Here is a 27,293-nt window from a genome sequence, read left to right on the forward strand (position 1 = left end):
CCAGTGAACCTTCTTTTGAGCTAACTAACTCCCTTCATACACCTCTAGGCAGCAAAAGACTTATATCAGTTTACAAAATGTTATTATAAATCCATGGTTTAGCACAAACAATAGTTTAAACCTTTCCCCTTTGGACCTTTACACAGAGCCATCACACCACCAAAGGAAAATGTCTGCTCTTTTTTAAATTAACCATTGATACATATAAGAAACCTCTGTGACAGAGACTTGAGCCCAAACTTTCTGGCCCAGAATTAGGGGCATGACCACTGCCTGACAAAAGCCCCAAGAACTCGACTTTTTTTTCGCAACTTCTCACCAACTGAACAAAACACCCAATTACCAAATTACAAACAAAGCCTACATGGGGCAAGAACTTAACTCTTTTTATGTTTTTCTAATCAACCTATTTAGTGGTATTATTACATACCTTTGGAACAGATGGAACTTGAACCTGGGCTTCCTGAAAACTTGGGTCCTTTATATCAAATCAAGTGAACATCACTAGTTATAAATCAACTTTGTTTGAGCCTTAACGGGACCTGCATTTCTAACTCTAACTTGTGTCTTCTGGATGATGTATAGATGTTGGGTAGACAGCAGATGTGTTACTCATTGCGAGATTCCTAGCTTCTGACTTGGTGTGGTGGCCACAATATTTTTGTAGCTAGTCCACTTTCTGGACAATAGTACCCTCAATGATGTCGATAATAGATTATTCAGTGAAGGTAATGTTGATTCTTTATTGTTGGAGATGGTCATTGCTGAACACTTTTGTGGCACAAATGTTACTTGCCACTTGTAGCCCAAGCCAGGATAGTATCCAGGTCTTGTTGAATTTGGACATAGACTGCTTCAGTATTTGTGGAGTCATGAATGGTGCTGATCACTGTACAATCATCAGTGACCATCCCCATTTCTGACCTTATGATCAACATTTCCTTATAATTTGTTTCTGGGTGTGCGGGCCTCTGAAGTCTGTACCTGGCAGCAACTTCCAGATTTGGAAGCCAGTGCCCTGTTCAGTGTGCTGATGCCAATTGCCATGTTTGGAACATTAGAGCAGCTGTGCAGAATAGAAGGAATGTTGCTTATGATGGAGGGTAGATTATTGAAGCTAAGATGGTTGAGCGTAAGACATTACTCTGAGGAGGTCATGCAGTAATGTCCTAGAGCTGAGATAACTGACCTCCAACAACCACAGTTATCTTCCTTATTGCCAGAAATGATTCTGAACCTGGAGAGCTTTCTCCCATTCCCATTGATTCCAGGTTCACTTAGGTCTCCTTAATACCACGCTCAGTCAAATGCAGGCCATCTTGCAGTAGGGAATAGTCTCACAGAAATTGGTCACCAACTTTTACCTTGATGCAGTGAGCATTATTCATGTGTGACTCTTAGTGGTCAGTGTGGTGGAGGAGAGAAGGAGAAGGAGATTCACTCCGTGATCAAGTCCTGACTTTACATTGTAGAAACAGAAATGTGTTTTCAGCATCTGCATAGCAATCGGGACTGCAACTTATGTGGAACTAAAGAACCTTGAGAAGAAATTAGATAGTGTGTAACTGTTTGTGAAAAACTGCAGCCCTGGATAAATTTTTTTAAAAAATAAAGAAAATGAGTTTTTCTTTCAAACATAGTGTGGTTGGTTTTAGTTACTGAAATGTGTCCTAATGACCTATAGCTGTCACTTCAAGTTTCAATAACAATTGAGATTTTCTGAAAGCTAGAACTAATAGTCACATTATGTACAGTGTTTGGGGAAAAATGTTGAGAATTTTGATGTAGTATGATCTTTCTCTCCAAAAATAATGTTTGCCAGTGTATTCTACTTACGTTTAAGAAATATCAATGTATAATTTGCAAGGGCCACTAAGCAATGAGAAGTAGAGCCTACAGTTCTGTTCATCAAACTGGGCAGCACAGTGGTTAGCACCGCTGCCCTACAGCACTAGGGGCTCAGGTTCAATTCCAGCCTTCGGCGACTGTATGGAGTTTGCACATTTTCTGCCTGTCTGCGTGATTTTCCTCCAGGTGCTCCACTTTTCTCCTACAGTCCGAAGAAATGCACAAAAGCAGAAGTTTCTGGAAAAGCTCAGCAGGTGCAGCAACATCTGTGAAGAAAATATCAGAATTAACATTTTGGGCCCGATCACACTCCCTCAGAACTGCAAAGGGGGAAAAGACCCTGATGGAGTTATGTACAGACCTCCTAACAGTAGTCAGGATGTGGGACAGAAGATAAATCAGGAGATAGAAAAGGCATGTAAGAAAGGCGCTATCACAGTGTTCATGGTGGCCTTCAGTCTGCTGTAGATCGGGAAAATCGGATTGGTAGCAGATCCCAAGTAAAATAATTCAGCAAATGACTTAACACAATTGTGTTTTTCGAACAGCTTGTGTTAGAGCCCATTAGGTAATGGAGAATTCTGGATTTAGTGATGTGTTATGGGGCAGACTTAACTAGGAAGGTGAAGAAACCCCTAGAGGGCAGTGACCATAATAAAGGAGAATTCACCCTGCAGTTTGGGAGGGAAAAGCTAAAATCAGATGTATCAGTATTACAGTTGAATAAAAGTAACAACAAAGATGTGAGGGAGGATGTTGAATGGAAGAGTTGCCTAACAGGAAAGACAGTGGAGCAGCAATGGCTGGAGTTTCTGGCAAAAATTCAGGAGGCATCCCAAGGAAAAGATGCATATTAAGGAGAGTTCGAGGTGATCGCGGCTGACAAGGGACATCAGGGACAAGATGGAAGCAGAAGAAAAATCATATAATGTGGTGAAGATTAATGGGAAGCCAGAGGATTGGGAAGCCTTTTAAAAAGCAGTAAGTGGAGGAGAAGATGAAATTTGAGGGTGAGCTTGCTCGTAATGTAAAAGAAGATTGCAAGAGTTTTTATAAACGTATGAAAGGTAAGAGAGAGGCAAGAGTGAACATTGGACTGCTGGAAAATGAGGTTGGAAATGTAGTAATTGCGAACAAAGAAATGACACAAGAACTGAATAGGTACTTTGCATCAGTCTTCATTGTGTAAGACACCAAAACTTCAAGACAGAGGGAGCAGAGGTGAATGGAGTACCCATTATTAAGGAGAAGGTGCTGGGGATGCTGAAAGATTTGAGGATGGATAAGTCACCCAGACCCTCGAAGGACTTCACCCCAGATTTCTGAAGGAAATAATGAGATGACTGTTGAGGCATTGGTCGTGATCTTTCAGGAATGACCAGAGTCTGGGTTGGTCCCAGAGGACTAGAGAATGGCTAATATAACACCCCTATTTAAGACGGGAGGGAGGAAGAAAGAATACTGGAAACTATAGGTTAGTTAGCCTCACCTTAGACATTGATAAGATTTTGGAGTCCATTATTAAGGATGAGATGGCAGATTACTTGGAAGTGAGTAAAATAGGGCTGAGTCAGCATGGCTTTGTCAAGGTAAGGGCATGCCTGACAAATCTATTAGAATTCTTTGAGAAGATAACAAGCAAGCTAGACAAAGGAGAACCAGTCCATGTGGTGTATTTGGATTTCCAGAAGGGCTTTGATAAGTTGCAGCACTAGGGGCTTCTAACTAAATAAGAGAGTGTGGTGTTAGGGACAAGGTTCTGGCAAGGATGGGGAATTGGCTGACTGACAGAAGGCAGGGAGTGGGGATAAAGGGGTCTTTTTAGGATGGCAGGCAGTGGCTATTAGATTCACACTGGTGTCAGTGTTGGGACACTATTCAATTTATACATTAACTATCTGAATGAAGGAACTGAGGGCATTGTTGCTGAGTTTGCAGGTGGCACAAAAATAGATAGAGGGACAGATAGTATTGAGATGGCAGAGGGGCTGCCGAAGGACTTGGACAGGCTCGGAGAGTGGGTTAAGAAGTGACAGATGGAATACAATGTGGGAAAGTGTGAGGTTATGTACTTTGGAAGGACTGTTTTCTTCATGGGGAAAGGCTTTGGAAATCTGAAGCACAAGGGATTTGCGGGTCCTAGTTCAGGATTCTCTTAAGGTTAACATGCAGTTTCAGCTGGCAGTTAAGAGGGCAAATGCAAGGTTAGCATTTGTTTCAAGAGAGTTAGAATGCAAAAGCAGGCATATATGGCTGACGCTATAAAAGGCTGTGGTCAGACCGCATTTGAAATATTGAGAGCACGTTTGGGCCCTGTATCTAAGGAAAGATGTACTGATGTTGGAGGTCATCCAGAAAATGTATACAAAAATGATCCCAGGATTAAAGGACATGTCACATGAGGAGCGGTTGAGGACTTTGGGTCTGTACTCAATGGAGTTTCAAATGGTGAAGGGGGAGTCTGATTGAAACTTACAGAATACTAAGAGGCCTGGATAGAATTAACATTGAGAAGATGTTTCCACTAGCCAGAGAGACTAGGACTTGAGGGTGCAGTCTCAGATTGAAAGGACAACCCGTTAGAATTGAGATGAGGAAGAATTTCTTCAGCCAGGAAGGTGGTGAATCTGTGGCACTCATTGCCACAGAAGGCTATGGAGACCAAGTCATTGAGTATTTTTAAGATAGAGATAGGTGGGTTCTTGATTAGTAACAGGATCAAAGGTTACAGGAAGAAGGCAGGAGAATGGAGTTGAGAAACATATCAAGCATGATTATGTGATGGAGCAGACTCAGTGGGCCAAATGGTGTAATTCTGCTCCAATAACTTGTGGTCTTATGGTAACCTTTTCATCTTGCTCCAGGCTGATAGTCCATTTCTATCCAATTTCTCTGTTCTCTCCCCACAAAATGTGGAAGCTTACTACATAGGGCTCCACCTCCAGCTTTACTCTTTTTGCCCTTGAGCCCCGACATTACACTGTACTGATGCCCATTGGGGTCCTGTACCCTACCCCGCCATAGAAATAATTGTGGTGGTCACTGATCAGTCTCCCACCACAGCTTTCTTCTTTACCTCCATCCGCTGTCACTACGGAGCATCCACCCCTACCACTGCATATCATCTCTCTGCTGCTCAAGGTACAGACTCCTCCAAGAACAGACTGCTGTCTAGCTCAATGACTGACTTTGATGGACAGCCCCAGGAAAGACCGATGAGACAACTGACTGTTGCTCTTGCAATTCCTTGACTGATGAAACATACTTTCTCCTTGACTGCTTGCGATGGCTCTTTAGGATTGCGTGTAGCCTACTGCCCGGAGTATAATCAGATATCACCTGACAGTCACCATCCAATGAGGACAAATGACTGTGGCAAAGCCCCTGGACTGAATGGAGACTCTGCCTTTAACCAATGTTCCTGAGACTCCGAGTTTAGCAGCCCTTCTTGACTTCATGAAGGACTACTTCCAATAAACAATGAGGCATGGTCCACTTGGATGAAAAATCATGCAGTATTTGTTGCCTAGGCAAGTGGTACCTGCTGTAGATGAGAGATTGATGTTTTCTTGTACCATACAACAAGATGTCCATCTTCTGAACTGATCACTCATGACAAGCACAGCGAGCTGTGTGGCTCAATGTGTGCACAAAGCAGCAAGACAGCGCCGCAGTGCTGTGAGCAGTAAGGCTCGGGCTGAAGTGCCAATGTGCAAAAAGCCATGACAGGCCAAGGCAAGCGTAAACAGTGTAGGAATACTACAACCATCCATGGTATGTATAAAGTGAATGAGTGCGTGAGAGCATGCGAGGAGCGGTGACATGCAGTCAGTTCTCCCAAACTGTACTAGTCCCTGTGTGCAAAGTTTCCCTGCGGCAACATTTGAATGCTAGTGGCGGGAGTTCCCCTAAATGCAGCTTTAAAGTGCAGAAGTAGATTAGAGCAATGCCATGAAAGTTCTGGTAGTCGTTGGATGGCTGTGCCCATGGACATGGGGTGCATGTGGTCTGTGCCCTGACATGTTGCCAGGTGTCCAAGATAGCAGTCTGGAGGAGAAAATGGCAGCATGAAGTCACCAAATATCTGATCTGACTGTCATGTTGGTAACTGTTGATGTCTAGTTTGCCCACAGTAGGTTGCAGAATAGGAAGCTGCATACTAATGAGGCAAGATTCAATATTCATGAGGCCATTAACTAGTAGTATTCCCCAGTGAGAATCTAATCACAACAGCCAGAAATCTATGTGAAAATACAGTTAGTTATTTCAACGTTAGGAATAGCCTCATATGACTTCTCACACAATTCTTCCATGTTTACAACTCAAGCCTTAAGTTTGTTTCTACTAGGGAACATATTTGTGTTTATTTGAGGCCAGCCATCTTGGGCTTTTCTACAGAAGTTAGTCAGTGTGGATATTTTCTGATCAACCTGTTCAGAGGTGTTATTACTTGAGTATTTCTTCTATAACAAAGTACCACTAATGCTGTGAAACTGACATAACCAGTGAGAATAAAGCAATTTTATTAAATGCCATGTTCCTGTAATTAGTTGACCTTGAAAACAGGTTCTTCCATTGTACTACTTTCGCTAGAATATTACTATCGATAAATAACTGGGCCATATACTATGTAATAACTATTTCAACTGGCACAGGATTTCCTTGGCAAATTATTGCTCCTGTTTTTCTGATTAAATGTTTTGGCCTTTAATCAATGCGTGAGCTGCTTCTTACCTCGTATTGTTTGTAGCAGCAGGCTTTTTCACTTAAATGCGACCTAATTCTCTTGGTCTTATCTGATTAAATTGTTTGATAGAGACATAGAGTCATACAGCACAGAAACAGGCCCTTTGGTCCAACTTGTCCATGCTGACCAGACGTCCCAGTCGATATCCCTCTAAATTGTTCCTATTCATGTACCCATCCAGATGCCTTTTAAATGTTGTAATTGTACTCACCTCCACCATTTCCTCTGGTAGCTTATTCCAGACACATACCACCCTCTGTGTGAAAACTTTACTCCTCAGGTCCTTTTTAAATCTTTTCCCTCTCACTGTAAACCTATGCTGTCTAGTTTTGGACACCACGGCCCTAGGAAAAAGACCTTGACTATTCAGCTTATCCATACCCCTTATGATTTTATAAACCTCTGTGAGTTCATCCCTTAATCTCTGACACTCCAGGGGAAAAAAAAAGTGCCCTAGTCTATTCAGCCTCTCCCTGTAGCTTAAACCCCCTAGTCCCAGCAACATCCTTGAAGATCTTTTCTGCATCCTCTCAAGTGTAACAACATCCTTCCTGTTGTAACATGTCAGAAAAAAAAGAGGTGAACAAACTTCTGCTGATGAATTTGGATCACAAGCTGTTGATTTAGTCTTTAAAAAAATCTTTTTCTGCTGTTTTTCAACTGTGGTTGTAGAACATATTGTTAAGAGTTTCAAAACATTACGCATCAACAATTTTAGAAACTGAAAGATGGAAATCTGTACGGATACCTTTTAGGCATAGCTCAGATTTCCATATCTCATATCTATATCAATAAAGTAACCTACAGTTGATGCCTGGCAAAAGTTTGGATTCTGTCTTCCCCATTAACGTTATCTGCTCTGGAAATAGATTGGCACAGAATTTGCATGTAGTAATAGCATTTATGCAAGAAGTAGATGTTCCTAAAACATGAAATCCAGAGCTGTTCTCATTTATAGTGCATGCAAAAAGAACTGAACTGTAAAAGAAGTAGATTTGCTGTCATACAACATATTCCATCCATATAATTAATGCTGCTTTTATTAAAATTATTTGCATCCAAATTGAGCCTTGTTAGATTGAACACTTGGATAAATTCCTTCTGTCATGCAGATGCATTCAGATTATTTTATGTCTAATTATGAAATAATGGTGAAAATGCTCAGATGCTTAGTAACTAAATAATTTGCTAGTACTTTATTAGAAGATTATTGTGTATGAAATATTACATCTCTTCTCAATCTCTGAGACTTGAACTGAATTTGCAATGAACCAGACTATTACATTTACTTTGCAGGGAGTGATGTTAATTGCCAGGCCTTTGATAAGGCCACACCTTTGTTCATAGCAGCTCAGGAAGGCCACGTAGAATGTGTTGAACTGCTGTTGTCAAATGGTGCTGATGCAAACCTTTACTGTAGTGAAGACGATTGGCAGTTGCCCATTCATGCTGCTGCCCAGATGGGGAAGGTCAAGTAAGTACTCTGACACATATTTTGAGTAAGTTGTGATTAGAAAATTTATGTTTGAAATTGATACTCCGTGTGTACCAAAGTTGACCACAATGGAATTCATGATCATAAAGTAGAATAAACGTTGCAGTAAAATTACTTCTCCTATGTTTTTAAAATAATATTTTAAATAATGTATTATTTATAATTTGAATATTCAGAATTTTTCCAGAGGAGCAACACCCTCCACCCTGCCTGGAAATTTGTCTCCAGATTTTGTGCCTTCAGCATGTGGTTTTTGTCCTCAGACTCCCACGTATATTTTCCTTGCAGTAAAGTAGAAAAAAATGTTGCATGTGCATATTGCTTACATTACAAAGACCTTGTATCTACCTGCTTTAACATGTCTGGATTGTTCTGAAATTGTAGACCTTTGAGGATGTAATTATTTTTCAATTCTAGATTGCTAACTGTGCTTTTCCACTTGATATTTTATTGAGATTCATTGCAACAGCGACTGTACCTGCTAAAATACCTAAATGGTTCTCCTAAGTAGCCTCAACGAAAACAATGCTCTTAAATACACTTCCAAGAGATCTCATGCAATCTTTTATGGCTTGTGACTTGTTTTCAAAATTGATTGAAATAAATTTGTATACATTATGTTGGTTGCATTAGCATTCAAAGTCTTACACTATTTATATTGCAAGGTAAGAGCCAAAAACATTTGTTGTGTTTCTGACGTGTATGAATGAAAATTCATTTCATGATGTATATGGATTTTTGGCAGAGTGTTGGAATTCTTGATACCAATCACAGATCGAATATGTGATACAGGGAGGAATAAAGTGAGCCCAGTCTATTCAGCAGTGTATGGAGGACAGCAGAAGTGCTTAAAAATGTTGTTACAGGCAGGTTACAGTCCCAATGCCCAGGAGTGCCCATTGTATGACTGCCTGTCGCCATTGTGCATGGCTTTTTCTCGGAGGTAAGCTTTCGGCTTTTAAAGCTTTAATTACAATTTCTGTGGAATGGTAGAAGACTGATTAGCTATGCAACTATATCCACAGACATTGCAATATTGTGTTTAAAAGTACAGTTACATTAGCCTTATTACAGGGTCATCTTTTATGGTCATACTGCTCAACGGGCAATTATTTGCACTTGTGCACAGACTTACAGGATTTGATGTCAGAACTCTGTGATCAGAATATAATCAAATGCACTGCTTTCTACACAACCATCGTAAACAGAACAACTGAAAATCCATAATCACTAAGATTGTGGATAATCACTAAGGATGGATAGTGAGCAGCATAGAACTCAGCCAACAATTTAGAATATTTAATTCAATGCCAGATCATTGACAGACTGGAAATGCAGAGGGAGGAAAATAGCATTTGGAGGAATCGTCCATTGAGAGTAATAATTTTCGTTAACTTTACTTTTTACAAAATCTCCGATCTTACAACAGTAACAACCTGTATTTATAAAGCACCTCTAGGTGAAAACTGAGGAGTTTCTCAAGAGTGTTCTAAAACAAAAGTTTACACAAGTCATACAAGGATATTTGAACAGATTGCCAAACGCATGATCAAGTAGCAACATCTTAAAGACAGGATGAGATGCATTAATGATGGGAGTTCCAGAGCTAAGGGCTTCGACAATTGAAGCTACTGCAACACTAGAGTAATTGTACTTGGAAATGCTGAGGCTGCAGTTTGAGTATTGCAAACATTGAGAATTTAGAGGACTGGATGATATTAGAGTCGGGAAGGAGCAAGTCAGTGAATTGATTTGGAAACAAGAATGAGAATATTGAAAGATAATAAAATGTGAGGCTGGATGAACACAGCAGGCCAAGCAGCATCTGAGGAGCACAAAAGCTAACTAGAATACACCTCCTCCCACCCACTCTCCTGCAAAAATTCCATCCCCTATTCCCAATTCCTCCGCCTCCGCCGCATCTGCTCCCACGATAAGACATTCCACTCCCGCACATCCCAGATGTCCAAGTTCTTTAAGGACCGCAACTTTCCCCCCACGGTGATCGAGAACGCCCTTGACCGCGTCTCCCGCATTTCCCGCGACACATCGCTCACACCCCGCCCCCGCCACAACCGCCCCAAGAGGATCCCCCTCGTTCTCACACACCACCTTACCAACCTCCGGATACAACGCATTATCCTCCGACACTTCCGCCATTTACAATCCGACCCCACCACCCAAGACATTTTTCCATCCCCTCCCCTGTCTGCTTTCCGGAGAGACCACTCTCTCCGTGACTCCCTTGTTCGCTCCACATTGCCCTCCAACCCCACCACACCCGGCACCTTCCCCTGCAACCGCAGGAAATGCTACACTTGTCCCCACACCTCCTCCCTCACCCCCATCCCAGGCCCCAAGATGACATTCCACATTAAGCAGAGGTTCACCTGCACATCTGCCAATGTGGTATACTGCATCCACTGTACCCGGTGCGGCTACCTCTACATTGGGGAAACCAAGCGGAGGCTTGGGGACCGCTTTGCAGAATACCTCCGCTCAGTTCGCAACAAACAACTGCACCTCCCAGTCGGAAACCATTTCCACTCCCCCTCCCATTCTCTTGATGACATGTCCATCATGGGCCTCCTGCAGTGCCACAATGATGCCACCCGAAGGTTGCAGGAACAGCAACTCATATTCCGCCTGGGAACCCTGCAGCCATATGGTATCAATGTGGACTTCACCAGTTTCAAAATCTCCCCTTCCCCCACTGCATCCCTAAACCAGCCCAGTTCATCCCCTCCCCCCACTGCACCACACAACCAGCCCAGCTCTTCCCCCCCCCCACCCACTGCATCCCAAAACCAGTCCAACCTGTCTCTGCCTCCCTAACCGGTTCTTCCTCTCACCCATCCCTTTCTCCCACCCCAAGCCGCACCCCCAGCTACCTACTAACCTCATCCCACCTCCTTGACCTGTCCGTCTTCCCTGGACTGACCTATCCCCTCCCTACCTCCCCACCTACACTCTCTCCACCTATCTTCTTTTCTCTCCATCTTCGGTCCGCCTCCCCCTCTCTCCCTATTTATTCCAGTTCCCTCCCCCCATCCCCCTCTCTGATGAAGGGTCTAGGCCCGAAACGTCAAGCTTTTGTGCTCCTGAGATGCTGCTTGGCCTGCTGTGTTCATCCAGCCTCACATTTTATTATCTTGGAATCTCCAGCATCTGCAGTTCCCATTATCTCTGAGAATATTGAAGTTGTGTTTATTAAGAGGGAACCAATATGGGGCACAGTGAATACATGAGTGGTGATTGAATGGGACTTGATGTGGGTTAGGATAAGGGTAGCAGAATTTTTCATGATCCCAAGATAATGAAAGGAAAAGCTTGCAAGACCAACCAGATATGCACTGAAATGGTAAAATCTCAAGGTAACAAAAGCGTGGACAAGGAGGGTTATGTTACCTTTGTTACATTCACATAGCATAGTTAAAAATTGCATCATAAAAATTGTTTCAAGGGACCTTGTGGCATTGGCAGTGACTTTATCTCTGGGCCAAAAGACCAGAGTTCAACTCACTGCAGGTGTGTCTTAACATGTTTGAACAAGTTGATTTAAAAACAAAATCTGTTTTATTACTGTATCAGAATGGAAGCTTGGTACCTGAAGAGAACAAATGACAGTGCCAGCTTTTGTGGGAGCCATCAAACAAAGTTCGGTCATCAGAGATATAATAGGAATATAGGAGAGCTTGGAGTGTCAGGAAGTGAGTTGTTCACTGCAGAATTCCCAATGTCTAAACTGGCTGTTCGATGGTGGATTTTCAAGATGATGGATCTTGCTACAGTGCTTTTCAAGACCTTTAGACATCCCCTGAAGCACATACTAATCAATGAAATACTTTAGTTGTTGTGTAGGAAACATGATAGACAATTTGTGTATGCACAACACATTCCCAAAATCTGTAATGTGATGTCTAGATAATATGTGTTTGCGTTGTTAGTTGAGTATTAAGAATCTGCTAGGATGCTGGGAATATCTCTTCTGCTCATCTTTGAAAAACTGACATGGTCTTTTGTATTTACTTGCACAGATAGGTTAGGTCTCAGTTCAATAACTTGTCAAAAGACCTCTTCTGCAATGGTATGGCACTCCTTCAGTGCTAAAATGGAATATGGAACCAGGTTTCTGTGTTCAAGTCCGTGAAATGTGTTTTTAACACAAAACCACCTTGTTATGAGTGCTGTGATAATGGGAACTGCAGATGCTGGAGAATCCAAGATAATAAAGTGTGAAGCTGGATGAACACAGCAGGCCAAGCAGCATCTCAGGAGCACAAAAGCTGACGTTTCGGGCCTAGACCCTTCATCAGAGGCTCTCTGCTGAAGGGTCTAGGCCCGAAACGTCAGCTTTTGTGCTCCTGAGATGCTGCTTGGCCTGCTGTGTTCAACCAGCTTCACACTTTATTATCTTGTTATGAGTGCTGTCAACCGAGATACAGTCATAAATATAGATAATGGAATACAGTCGTTGCATTTTATCTGTATTTCCAAGAAATAATTGATGAAGTGACATATAAGCATCATGAAAAAGGAAAGCATGAAATGCTAGTGGATAATTGCTTTTCAATTTGGAGGAAAGTATACAATGGTGTACAGAGTGGATTGGGAGAAGCTATTCCTGCTCCTAAATGAAAAAAAAGAATGAGAGGCACAGGCTTAAAGTGATGTGCAAACAATGCGAGGGTAATGTGACAAAGAAGTTTTTCCACACAATATGTATTTGGGGCATGGAACGCACTGCCTGGAAATATGGGAGGCAGGTTTGATTGAAGCATTGAAGAGGGTGTTGGATCATTATTTAGGTGGAAATGGAATGCATGGATATAGGGAAAAGGTAGAAGATTGGCACTAGGTAGTAATAAAAATAATAATAATTCAACCGGATGGCCACCTTCTGCGCTATAACAAATTTGTGTTCCACAGAACTGGTGTCAGAACCACTGTTTGTTAAATAAATATTCAAAATCCAGACTTGGATACACGGGCGAAAATTTTAAAATCTGCATGTCATACAAAATTTGAGAATGTAATAAACTACGAGGAGAATGGTAACAGACTTCAAGGAGGAAATGGACAGACTGGTGAAATGCAAGCACAAAATTCAAGCGGAGAAATGTCATGTGATTAGTTTTGGTAGGAAGGTGAGTAGAGGCAAAATTACAAGTACAATTTAAAGGGAGTGCAAGAACTAAAAAACTTTCAGTGTATGTGTATAGGTCTTTGAAAGTGCAAGGATAAATTGAGAAGACTGTCCAAAAGGTATGTATGATACTTGGCTTTATAACCAGAGGCATTGAAACAAAGAAGTTATTCTAATCTCCCTGTAAAAGACTGGTCATGGCCCATACAGAATATTGTGTCTAATAACTGGACATCACACTTTGAAAAAAATGTTTAGGCTACAGATGGGGACGCAAGCTATTTATTAGATATTGTGAGGAACAAAAGATTTCAGTTATATTGTTATGCTAGACAAACTGGGTTGTTCTTCTGGAGAAGGTTAGGGAATTGGACGGAATTACCACCTCCTGTGGTTAAATGTTGTATGATTCTATGCCAATCTGAGGAAGAAGGCAGGATATTATACTTCAGAAGAACATGGTCACACGAGAAATGGAATTCAGAAGGTGAAGCAGATATTTTTGATAAAGAGAACAAATCTATCATGTTTATATTGAAATAATTGTTGGAGCAAAGGAACACAGGATCTTTATACAATTGCCTAGATCTTTGAAAGTAGGATTGCAGATGGACAACTCTGTAAAAGCATACCTGGAGACTTAACGTGCATATATGAGACATTACCTGAGTTGATATTGATGAAATTGTGCAAGGTGTCAATCAACCTCCTGTGACTTTGTTTGAGCATTTGAGGCCAAATGTGATTTTAACATAGTGCAGGAATGAAAGGTCAGGCAAATTTGTGAACCCAGACAAAAGTGTTCATAATCTCGTCACTAACTTAAAGTTGTGTGTATTTTACATATGAATGTTTTGTTATACATTAGCGTATAGAAGCTTGTTTATTTAATGTTTGTTTGTTTACTTCGGTTTGTAATGTTTATGCCTTATAAAGAAAATTTTTATAATATTCTTTTAAACATTTTTTATACGGCAAGACTTCTTTAAAAAAAATTCTAAAATTGCATCTTGGAAACTAGTGGGATCTCCTTTTAGCTTACTTTGAAACAATGCTTTGGGGATGAAGGGGAGTAAGGTCAGGATGACCTCAAGGATATCAGACTTAACAGTCGCTTAGTCCCAGCACGCAAATTCAGGTTGGGTTCTTTTCAATGTGGCTTTGCAGCCTTTAAACTTGTTTACTTGCCAAAAGTAGAACAAGAAAAAGCATAAAGGAAAACCTTTTGTTGAGTTGTATCTCGGTGATATTTTTTTGAACCATATTTGGCGTTGTGATTTTCCTAACTCTATCTAATCCACAGTCACTTCCTGTCACTTGATGTTACACACTTCATTGGTAACCAGGCTATCTCATTTCAGAAATTTCATTATGGGCCAAAGGGCCTGTTCTGGTGCTGTACAGTTCTGTGTTCTATAATTCTGACGAAACTAAACAGCCCAATGCGACATTCTTATAACATTTGTAAATGAAAATCAAATCTGTTCACTTGATATAGACGTTAACATGCTATTTGTCTGTTCTTTATGTTAAACAACCTTCTTATTTTTCAAAATTGACTTATTCTGCTGATTAAGTCTGATATTTGACTTCTCATTAGTGAGATTATGAGCTTTTAATTTTCAAAGTCAAGCCACATCTTTGAAAGGCAATCCAGTAGTTGAAATTGTCACCATGCTATGAGGTTGAATGCCTGATGACCTTATTACTTTCTGCATGTCAAGTGACCTGGAAATGTTGGTCATTTTGTTTCAGACAGAAAAAGCAAACAATCCATATGTGAAATTGGTTAATTTGTTAAAACACATCAATCAGTTTGAAACCTCAAATTTAACTTAGTTTTCCAAACTTTTGGCTAGTATAAGGAGATCTCCAACCCAACATTTTTGATACAATCGCGTAAAATAAAAACTAGAATCACTCTAAATTTCAATTAACATTAATAAATATTAAAACGATGTCAAAACAATCAACGCTGAATTAAAATTCACATATATCATCGAAAACAGAATCTCACCATGGCTTCAATCCACTTCATGTTTTCATGACTTAACAGGTCAAATTTAATTTCACATTCATTCAGATTGATGGCTATTAATTAAACATGCACAAAGCATTTTCATTACCTTGCTCTCTTCCTCAGGCACCTTTCAAAATGGCTGTAATGAAACTAAGTTGTCTGTCGTAGTTAATTTAACTTTTCAGTGAACATTTCCTCTCACCATAGCTTCATGGGTAAACGTTGGTCGAGTTTTGTTGATTAAAATCTGGACTTTGAGTGCACAGTTTTAATTCGAGGTGGACACATTCAGCCAAATTCACACCTTCGTGTTTCTATGCATCCTAGAAATATGATTTCTATAGTGAGTTTAAAGTTCAAAGTTCCAACTTTGTTCAATCCTGAGCACCTATGAACCTCTCACTCTCAAGCAGATTGAAAAAAAATTTGCTTTTGCAAAACAGGTAACTTCATCTCAACACACATTCCAGTTGTCCTTTCCCTTCTCACAGCATTTTATGCTTTGCTATGAATTTATTTAATTCTTTGATTACTTTTGTTTTAACCTGCTTCTATAATATTATTAACTGGATGATGTCAACTAATCTGTGAGGGGCATCAGAATTTAATTCTCCATCCTGAATCCATAACCTGCTGCTTTTATATCTTCATTATCTTTGGGTTGGTGTGGACTTGTTGGGCCGAAGAGCCTGTTTCCACACTGTAGGGGTTATACAAAGAGATTCCTCGTCATCCCTGTTTTGAAAACAAAGTTTAAGCACCTATCATCTCCAGCCATAGCACCAAATTACCACATGTAAACATAATGATACCATAGCAATGTATTCTATGAATGATTTGTAACACATCACCAAACACAAGGGAAAATTAGTGTTCTGATGGAAATCAAAACATAATTTTGTATAACTGAAAAATAATGTCACATTTATAACAGTTTTGATAATGAAATGTATTGTTCCACAGTATTGTTCCTCGAATATAAATTATCGGAGAATATGGAATGCTTTGCATAAGAAGTTATTTGATTGGAGAGATTTGATTGAAGTGCTGCTTTTATTACTTCGCAATGTGCTTTAGTCCCTGCTTAAGAAAATGAGAATATACTGAAAGGTTTAAATGCCTTCATTTAATCATCTAATTACATGCAGCTATGTCTTTTTAAAACTCCACAACAGGTTTTTTTGTGTTGGTGTCAAATTTACTTTATGGCTCACTATCTAAGAATAGGAGGAGTTTGTTTGTGTCCACAGAAGCCTCTTGAAATAAAAGGTTTGACATTTTTTTAATGGAAAGAATAAGAAAGAATTATTAGGAACTATCTCTGTAGATTAAAAAGGACACATCTGCAAAACTGGAAGGTAATGAGAAAGTGGGAAAGTGAACTGTGCTGTCAAATTTGGATGAAGGGTCTAGGCCCGAAATGTCAGCTTTTGTGCTCCTGAGATGCTGCTTGGCCTGCTGTGTTCATCCAGCCTCACATTTTATTATTATTGTGCTGTCAAATAGCATTTGATGTTATCATTTAAAATTTAAATTAGCATTTTGGTCTCTGTTATTTTCTGATTTTTGTCTTTTTTAGATCTTTGAAGTTTAGACGTCAAAAATCTGGATTTTTAACTTGTGCCCATTCAAAACAAAGTTCTTCAACACCTATTTTTGTTACATGTTATTGCATTTCAAAATTGAAAATTGATTCAAGCATTCAGGCGAGGTGACAATGGACTAACCCTTGTTTTTACTTTAATTAATAATACAAATTGTTGTCTCGTAATAGATACGTTAGAAATCATACAGATTCTTTGAATTATGTAAATTATACAGTACAGAAACACCATTCAGCCCAACTGGTTGATGCCAGAGTTTATACTCCATGATAGTGCCAGTGTCAACTCAATTCAGTAAACAAGTGATAGGTGTTAATATCAAGTTATTGTGGTTAAATGGCAGGGCTTTTGTGGGGCAGGAGTGTACCTACCTCTGAATCAGGAGGCTTGGGTTCACATCCCACCTGCTCTAGGGGTGTGTGATAATATCTCTGAACAGATTGATTAGAAAAAGAAATGGGTGAAAAGTATCAGAGATATTGGGAACTGCAGATGCTGGAGAATCCAAGATAATAAAATGTGAGGCTGGATGAACACAGCAGGCCGAGCGGCATCTCAGGAGCACCTGTGCTCCTGAGATGCTGCTCGGCCTGCTGTGTTCATCCAGCCTCACATTTTATTATCTTGGGTGAAAAGTAAACAGGAGATGGGAGATAGAGGGGTTGGGGCAGGAGGTCTCTTGGTGGCACAGTGACAATAGGCTTAACCTTGGGTCAGAAGGTATGGGTTCAAGTTCCACCTGCTACACTGGTGTGTCACATTTGAACACATTGATTTTTAAAATCAATTATAAGCAGTGGATATCTGTGACTGGGGAGTGAGCAGGTTGGTAAGGTTTCTTCAAGGAAAAGTTAGGTGAAAAGTGTGCTTCATTTTTAAGCTTGGATCCAATTTAACAATAAGCTTCCTTCCACTTTGTTTTGTCTAATGTATTTGCATAATTGTTTATTCCTTTATATCCTTCTATTTCAGTTTTATCCCCATGTTGTTACTTGTTCTTTTGCTTTTTCCAGGATTACAGGCAGGAGGTTGGGAAGTGTTTGATCAAGTTGGTTCAGCCATCATTTAAGTACAGTGTAGTTTAACTGCTGTTTGGAATTAGCTGTCCTTGTACTATTATCTTGTTTTCAGTTTAATCTTTATTATTTTACGTGTATCCATTAAGTATATGTTATAGAGGGCCCCAAAGTCGGTTACATAGGTATGAAGGGAGGGATGCTAAGTTTAGTGGTTAAAAGTATGGCAGTAAATAAACTTTGGAAAATATTTAAAGAAACAATTCAAACTGTTCAACAAAAAAATATATTTTATTAAAAACACAAAACTTAGCAAGACGCCATTTGTGACAATCTAGGAATGTTTGGGATAGTATTAGATTTAAAGAAGAAGTTTCTAACGTTGTAAAGGAAAGTAATACGTTTAAGGATAAGGAGTATTTTGGAAACCAGCAGATGCCCATCAAAATTTTAGGTAAAAGGGGGAGAAATTAGGATGAGTGCAAACTAATTACAAATATAAAAACAACTTTTAAGACTAATGTAAGTAAAAAAGAAAGAAAAGCTTAAAATGTCAAAATCTTAGAAATAGGAAGCTGGTCAAAACTGGGATCTGAAGGCCAGTCAGCTTGATATCAGTCATCAGGAACATGCTGAACTTCATCATTATTAAGGCAGTTTTAACAGTGCACATAGAATATTGTACAATTTGATAAAATTAGCATGGTTTTAATGACAGATCCATTTGACAAATTTTTTGAGGATAAAACTAGCGGAGTAAATAAAGGGGCATCAAAGGTATAATACACTCTATGTTCAGAAAGTATTTGGTAAGTTGCCTTACAAAAGATTAATACACAAAGTAAGGGCTCATGGAGTTGGTGACAATGTACTTGCACGTATAATGGATTGTTTAACAGACCGGAAGCAAAGGGGTGGCACAGTAGCTCAGTGGTTAGCACTACTGCCTCACAGCACCAGGGACCCAGGTTCAATTCCAGCTTCGGGCGACTCTCTGTGTGGAGTTTGCACATTCTCCCCGTGTCTGTGTGGGTTTCCTCCGGGTGCTCCGGTTTCCTCCCAAAGTCCAAAGATGTGCAGGGTAGGTGGATTGGCCAAGCTAAATTGCCTGTAGTGTTCAAGGAGGTGTAGCTTAGGTCAGTTATAGAGGGATGGGCCTGGGTGAGATGCTCTGAGGTTCGGTGTGGACTTATTGGGCCAAAGGGCCTGTTTCCACACTGTAAGGATTCGATGAATTCTGTTCTACCTGTGACTACAAATGGGACGCATAGCTATTTACAGCACAGAGGAGATTATTTGGCCCATTGTGTCCATATTGGTAATAAAGATCCGACTATGTTAATCCCTCTCTCTAGCTTCTAGCTAACATCCCTGGAAGGTGTAGCAGTGTAGTAAATATCTAAATGCTGGCCAAATGTTACAACATTTTCTGACTCAAACCACCTCCCCCTTCAGAAACTGAGTTTCAGACTGCTACCACTCTCTAAGTGAAAACATTATCCTCAACTTGTCTCTTAACCTTCTCTTCTCACTTTAAATCTATGCTCCCTAGTCATTGACGCCTGTACTAATGGCGGGGAAAATGTTCCTTCCTATTCCACAGTATCTATACTCCTCAATACCTTATACACCTCTATTAGGTCTCTACTCAAATTTTACTGCTCAAGGAAAACAACTCCAACGTATCAAGCCTTTCCTCATAATTCAGCCGCTCCAGGCCAGTCAGCATCTTGGTGAATCTCCTCTACATCATCTCCAATGCAATTACGTCCTTCCTGCAATCAGAGAGCAGAACTGCACACAGTAGTGCACTTGTGGCCTAACCAGCATTTTATACAGTTTCAACATAACTGCCTTGCTCTTGTATCTCTTCTAGCCTCATTTAATAAAAGGAAAGTCTCCTGTATGTCTCTTCAACCATCTTATCTACCTACCCGACTACATTCAGGGATATGTGTACCAAGTTCCCTGCAATCTGGATGTGAGTTTGCTCGCTGAGCTGGAAGGTTCGTTTTCAGACGTTTCACCACCATTCAGTGAGCCTCTGGTAAAGCGCTGGTGTTGTCTCCCGCTTTCTATTTATCTGTTTAGTTTTCCTTGGGTTGGTGATGAATGCAGGAAATGGCATCACCAACCCAAGGAAACCTAAACAGATAAATAGAAAGCGGGACATAACACCAGCGCTTCGTCGGAGGCTCACTGATGATGTTACCTAGAATGGTGATGAAACGTCTGAAAACGAACCTTCCAGCTTAGCGAGCAAACTCGCATCCAGAACCTCAACCTGAGCTACAAATGTTCCCTGCAATATTCAGTACTCTTCAGGGTCCTATCATTTATAATGTTATCTCTTGCCTTGTTAGCCCTCTCCAAGTGCATCAACTTGCACCTTTCCAGCTTGAGTTCCTTTTGCCAGTACTCTGCCCACCTGACCAGACCAATGATGCCTTATTGCAGTTTATGGCTATCTCCTCACACTTTAGCAATCTGTCAATTTTCAGGTCATCTGCAAACTCCTTGATCATACCATCTACATTCAGCTGCAAGCAAGTGCCCCAGCTCTGAGCCCTGAAGAATCCCACAGGAAACAGTCTTCCAGTCACAGAAACTTCCATCATTGACAATTTTGATACAACATATCACTTGGGATTCCATAGGCTGTTGTTGTCTTGACCAGTCTTATCAAAAGAATGTGATTTTTTTTTTCTTTAAACATATTTTATTCAAAGGAAACAGGAAATCTAATTTTTAAATTTGTAATATCAGCATGTAACATTTATTATAAGGGAAATACATTTTTCAGTTATCTTTTCTATTTATTAATTAGCCAATCTGTTGTAATATATTCTCCATAGAAGTTAAAGTGCTGTGTTATCAAGTTAATGTTTTTTTATATATTGATAATGCTGTTGAACAATTTACACCATGGACATTTCTCTTTATTGTTCAAGAGACAAAATTAAAATTTGTTTTCTTATGCATATGTTCGATACAGATGCCATTGGCTTTATTATAGCATCAGGCAAACAAACAGGCCAGTTGTGCACTTTTTCACCTTGATGTGCGTACGTAAAGTGATTAACTGCACGTACATTTATTCATAATTAACCAATCCTGGGAAATAGCTTGGCTGATAAGTTATGAAGATTGTTGGGTGTCCTGAAAAAAAAACTGCTGTTCATATGATTCAAGAAGCTAGACTGATTTTCCCATTTATGTTATTCTCTAGGTTTTTTGCAATTGTTTACATCCTTCTTCAAGCTGGAGCTATTGTAACAGGTCTTCATTATTGTTATTGCCTGCAATATCAATGCTTCCATTTGCTGCAGTTTCTTCTGGCAAAGGGTTACCCATTACCATTGGGCAGTCATTTGGCTGATGTTGTAAAGTATGGATTATTATCAGAACATCAGTACAAGCAGTGGTTGCCTCACCTATTACTAGCTGGATTGAATCCTGTTGATCTGCTTAGTGAAACATGGTAAGTAATGTATTCAGAGATGCATCTGCTTGATAATTTTAAAATAAATTGCAAATGGCTTCTTTAAAGTTAAAATAATAATACAGAAAATAGACATACAAGTTAAAACATCATTCAAGGCTACCTGTTTGTATGCTTAAGTTCTTAGTTAAATATAACATTATATTATTTATAAGCTTAATTTGGTAACGGGTAACACAACCAAGACTAACTGTAGACATCAGGCTAGTATTCTACAGGGATTGATTAAAAGTTATGTATACAGAGGTGCCTAGTTGATTTGTAGCTGTCAGCTTGAATTATGGTATTAATCATTTAGCATGCTTGTTAACATTGTACCAAGCAGAAGTGTAATGTTGCAGGTCAGTAATGAAGGGGCATAATTCTTAATGTTGCAGTTAGATTTTTTTTTATATCTATGATACTTTCTAATTAAAGCAGCATTCACAATCCAGCATCTGATCTTTGCCCATTCCAATGAATCAAAAATTGCTTAATTTGAAAACTTAGTTTTTCCGTCACAGTCTCTAAATACAAGTCCCAGTTCATCTGCTACATTTTTCTTTTTGGGGTAATTTTTGGCACCAATTATATTTCATAAAAACAATGAAAAGAAAATAACTCCAGGAAAATGTGTATTATGAATCAAAACTCAAATCTGCAGTTTGATATTTCTGGGAAGGTATGAATGATTGACAAATGAATAGACTGCAAGTGCAAGGTATGCAAGAAGAAAATCCAGGAGTACAAATTCCTCATTCTTACCAGAAATGCTCTTAACACTGTCAGAGCAGGATTATAATCCTGACTGGGACTTGACCATGACTTTATGCAGTATTATAAAGACTGTATCTCTTTATTTTTCAATATTTTTGCTTGTGGACTAAAATGGAGAAGGGCTAATTTAAAAGACAAGGACTGTAGAAGAATTGCCACATTTTCTTAAAAGCAATTTACCTGACATTCATTGTAGGTGCTGTTTGTACAGCTGTTAGTGCATACAGTGGTGGCAGGTCTAGTTGCAGGTGAGCTGGAGCTAAAGGATATTTACAAATGGAGATTTGGCCAGGAACGAATAGATGATTTTTCTGTGAATTAGTGACCAGCTATTGATGACAAAGGCCTCCCCCATGCCAACAACTAAGAAATTGGCTCCTAAAGATGTGCTTGGGAGTGTGAATGCTCACGTCAGAAGCAATCCGATCTCTGAAAAGGAACGATCTGTGTTTCTGCTCTGAGTTAAAAATAATCTTAAGCCTGAATATAGAGATAGCAAGAACTGCCGATACTGGAGTCAGAGATAATACAGTGTGGAGCTGGAGGAACACAGCAGGTGAGGCAGCAGGAGAGTTGACATTTTCGGGTTGTCAACCTTCCTGCTCCTCTGATGCTTCTTGGCCTGCTGTATTCCTCCAGCTGCCTGAATATTAACCAGTTTATTTCCCTTCATCAGTTGCTTTAAGCTTTGACTTGAATTAATTTTAGAAGCTTTTATAAATGTACCTCCTTCGTGCAAGCGAAAGTACCGGAGAAGGGAAAATGAAGGAGCAACGATGTTGTCAGCAAAAGGATCAGCCTAGCAACCACTGAACTGCCTTCTCTCTACCCATAATGTCCATTTTCTTTTTGTGTCTGTCGTGTTTGTCTTTGTGTGTGGGAAGGGGTTGGTTTATAAGGAGTTAAAACACTAACTAGTATAGTTATGTTGATGGTTCATATTTGTTTTTCTGTAGCTAGAATCTATTTATTTTCTGTCTATTTATTGTAATAATTATTAATTATTATTAAGAAATAAAGCGCCCATGGTTTCTAGCAGGCTGGATATAAAAGACAGATACACTGGAACTTTTGCAAACTTTTTAATAGTGGGCCTTGATTTCAAGCATGCTACCTCAGTAAGATGTTGAAGAATCCAAGGTTAGATTAATTCAATGAAGGAAAATTTTCATCCTAATATGTATGCAACTTGGATGCCGTTGGAAGGTTGGCTGTAAATGTGGTTTCAGCATAGCCACTCAGAAGAAACTGGTTAAGATACCAAAAATTCTAGAAAGTGGCCTTCTTCAGAAGAGGAGTGATTTTAAAGTGCTTGTCTATCATCATCTTGGGTGTTTCAGATCAGCCAAACACCCTTGTGATGTATGCTGAAGTCCCTCAATTGACTTTGCAGGTATTTCGCTAACTTCCAGGTTTCTTCAGTCAGCACTGATGTTGGGGTGGGAGTGACCTGAATAAGAAGGATGGATTGCACCTGAATTGGAAGGGGATTAATATACTGGCAGACAGATTTGCAAGAGCTGCTCAGGAGGATTTAAACTAGCAGAGGTGGGGGATCCCAGGGAAATAGTGACGCAAGACAGCAGCCCGAGACTGACACAGTTGAAAAAAGGAGTAAGACAAAGCAGAGAATGAGGTAGGACTGATAAATTAAACTGCATTCATTTCAATTTAAGAGGCCAAAGCAGATGATCTTGGGGCATATTTGGGAACATATGTCTGGACTATCATCAGCGATTACAGAGACGTGGCTTAGGGGTTGACAAGACTGGCAGCTTAATGATCCAGGATAAGATACAATAAGAAGGATAGTTAAGGGGAGCAAGAGAGGAGGGGGTGTGGTGTTTATAATTAAGGATAGCATTACGGCTGTACGTAGGGAAGATATTCCTGGGAATCTGTCGAGGAAGGTTATTTGTGTGGAACTGAGAAATAAGAAAGGGATGATCACCTTATTGGTATTGCACTATAGACTCCCCAGTAGGCAGTTAGACATTGAGAAACAAATTTGTAATGAGGTCTTCGATCTGCAACAACAGTAGTGTGGTTATGCTAGGGGATTTTAATTTTTCAAACATAGACTGAGACTGTTAAGGGTTTGGATGGAGAGGAATTTGTTAACTGTGCAACAAAAATTTCTGATTTAGAATGTGCATGTACCTACTGGAGAAGGCGTAAAACTTGACCTGCTCTTGAGAAATAAGGCAGGGGAGGTGACTGAGGTGTCAGTGGGGGAGCACTTTGGGGCCAGTGACCATAATTCTATTAGTTTTTAAATTGTGATGGAAAAGGATTGAGTATGTCTAAAAGTTAAACTGCTGAATTGAAGGAATGCCAATTTTGATGGTAGTAGGCAAGAACTTTGAAAAGTTGTATGGGGCTGATGTTTGCAGGTAAAGGGATGACTGGAAATGGAAAGTCTTCAAAAGTGAGATAGTGAGAGCCCAGAGAAATTATGTTCTTGTTCGGGTGAAGGACAAGGCTGGTAGGTGTCGGAAATGCTGTATGGTTAGAGAAATTGAAGTTTTGGTCAAGAAAAAGAAGAAAGTATATGTCAGGTATAGACAGCAGGGATTGAGTGAATCCCTAGAAAAATATAAAGGCAGCAGGAGAATGCTTAATTAGGATGGCAAAAAGGGGACATGAGAGAGCTTTGACAAATAGGGTTAAGGAGAATCCAAAGGGATTCTACAAATATATTAAGGACAAAGGGGTAACTAGGGAGAGAATAGGATCCCTTAAAGATCAGCAAGGCCACCAGGGGATAGGGGAGGTACTGAATGAGTATTTTGCATCAATGTTTACTGTGGAGAAGGATTTGGAAGGTAGAAGACATGGGGCAATAAACAGCAACATCTTGAAAAATGTCCATATTGCAGAAGAGGAGGTGCTGAATGTCTTATAACGCATAAAGGTGCTTAAATCCTGATCAGGTGTTCAGTAGAATTCTGTAGGAAGTGAGGGAAGAGATTGTTCAGCCCCTTCTTGAGACAATTGTACCATTGATAGTCACAGGTGAGATTCCAGAAGACTGGTGAGCCTGACCTCAGTGGTTGGCAAGTTGTTGGAGGGAATCCTGAGGAACATGATTTACATGTCTATGGAAAGCAGGGACTGATTAAGGATAGTCAACATGTTTTTGTGGGTGGGAAATCATGTCTCACTAACTTGACTTGAGTATTTTTTGAAGAAGTAACAAAGAGGATTGATGAGGGCAGAGTGTTTGTCGTGATCTATATGGACTTCAGTAAGGTGTTCTTCATGGTAGACTGTTTAACAATGTTAGATCACGTGGAATACAGTGAGAATTAGCCATTTCGATACAGAAGTATCTTGAAAGTAGTAAACAGTGTGGTAGTGGAGAGTTGCTTTTCAGACTGGAGGCCTGTGACTAGTGGTGTGCCACAAGGATCAGTGCTGGGTCTACTGCTTTTCATCATTTATATAAATGATTTGGATGTAAACATAGGAGTTATGGTTAGTAGGATTGCAGATGACACTAAAATTGGAGGTGTAGTGGACAGTGATGGGGTTACCTCAGAGTACAATGGGATCTTGTTTAGATGGGTCAATGGGGTGAGGAGTGGCAGATGGAGTTTAATTTAGATAAATGTGAGATGCTGCATTTTGGAAAGGCAAATCAGACAGGATTTATACACTAAATGGTAAGATCCTGGAGCGTGTGGCTGTACGAAGAGACCTTGAAGTTCAGGTTCATAGTTCCTTGAAAGTAGAGTTACAGGTAGATAGGATAGTGAACGAGGCGTTTGGTATGCTTGCCTTTATTGGTCAGTGCATTAAGTATAGTAGATGGGAGTTCATGCTGCAGCTGTACAGTATATAGGTTCACCCTATCTTAATTTACGTTCAAGGTCCAGTGATTTGATTTATTTTGTGTGCTTCTTTTTCAACAAACTAATCTGTTCAATGTTTATCTTTTGGCTCAATGCATTTGTTAACTCATCAAAATGGATTAAAAATTTAATACATTCAAACAACAAAAAGATATTTATTCATAAATGTGAGGTATTGCATTTTAGTAATACAGACCGTGACAGGACTTGTACAATTAATGGTAGGACCCTGGCAGTGTTGAACAGAGACTGCTAAGGTGAACTGAAAACAAAAAATGCTGGAGACTACAGCAGGTCAGCGTCCGTGGAGAGAAAACAAGGTTACATTTCGAGTCTCGATGACATCAGGGTTGATGAAGAGTCATCTAGGCTTGAAACTGACCTGCTGTGATCTCTGGCATGTTTCATTTTCAGTTCAGATTCCAGCATTTGTAGTAAGTTGCTCCTACAGAGACCTCTCGGGGTTCAGGTACATAATTTTTGAAATTGCATCGCAAGTAGACAGGGAAGTTAAAAAGGCATTTATCACTCATGCCTTCATTGCTCAGACCTTTGAGAATAGGAGTTTGGGCAGCATGTTGAGGTTGTGCAGGACGTTGGTGAGGCCTCTGTTGGAGGACTGCGTGCAGTTCTGGTCACCCTGTTATAGGAAGGATATTATTAAACAGGATGTTGGCAGGAACGGAGGGGTTTGAGGATATAAAAACAAACTGGAAAGACTGTGACTGTTTTCACTGGAGTGTAGAGGTTGAGGGGTCATATTAGTGAGATTTATAACATCAAGAGGGGCATAGATAAGGCGAATGACCAGGGTCTTTTCCTAGGGATTGGGAGTTCAAAACTAAGGAGCATATTTTTGAGGTGAAAGGAGAAAGGACATGAGGGGCAATTTTTTTTACACAGAGATGGTCCATGTATGGAATGAACTGCCAGAGAAAGTGGTAGATGCAGATACAGTTACAATATTTAAAAGACATTTGGATAAATTCATGACTAGGAAAGATTTGGAGGGATATGGGCCAAGCACTGGCGGGTGGGACTAGTTTAGTTTGAAAACATGTTTGGTGTGGACTGGTTGAACCAAAGAATCCATTTCCATGCTGTATGACTCTTAAGACTGTGCCCTAAGCTCGCTAATCTGCTTATTTGGTCTTCTGTTTGTTTTTTAAAGGAAAAAGTAATGTATATAGTTTTAAAATATTCCAAGAAGGCTAAAATGTATTGAAAGTATAAATATCCCCTTGAGGAACTATTATCCAAAATTCCAAACATGGTATCCATCTTGCCTGACTCATGCTTGAAGAA

The 27,293-nt window shown here is 39.9% G+C and overlaps 1 protein-coding gene across 3 annotated transcripts in view; it reads left to right on the forward strand.

Moving 5' to 3' along the window:
- The window catches only part of asb3 (ankyrin repeat and SOCS box containing 3), an 85,277-nt gene that overhangs the window by 36,218 nt on the left and 21,766 nt on the right, over positions 1-27,293 (forward strand). For 2 of the 3 annotated variants that reach the window (XM_048535714.2, XM_048535712.2), the window contains exons 8-10: positions 7,892-8,069; positions 8,836-9,033; positions 21,106-21,357. In XM_048535714.2, coding sequence (XP_048391671.1) covers positions 7,892-8,069; positions 8,836-9,033; positions 21,106-21,357 — 628 coding nt within the window. The remainder of the gene's footprint in view (positions 1-7,891; positions 8,070-8,835; positions 9,034-21,105; positions 21,358-27,293) is intronic. The other variant, XM_048535715.2, reaches the window with a different exon arrangement.

The sequence above is a fragment of the Stegostoma tigrinum genome, chromosome 9 (genome assembly GCF_030684315.1).
Source record: "Stegostoma tigrinum isolate sSteTig4 chromosome 9, sSteTig4.hap1, whole genome shotgun sequence".
In the NCBI taxonomy this organism is placed as follows: domain Eukaryota; kingdom Metazoa; phylum Chordata; class Chondrichthyes; order Orectolobiformes; family Stegostomatidae; genus Stegostoma; species Stegostoma tigrinum.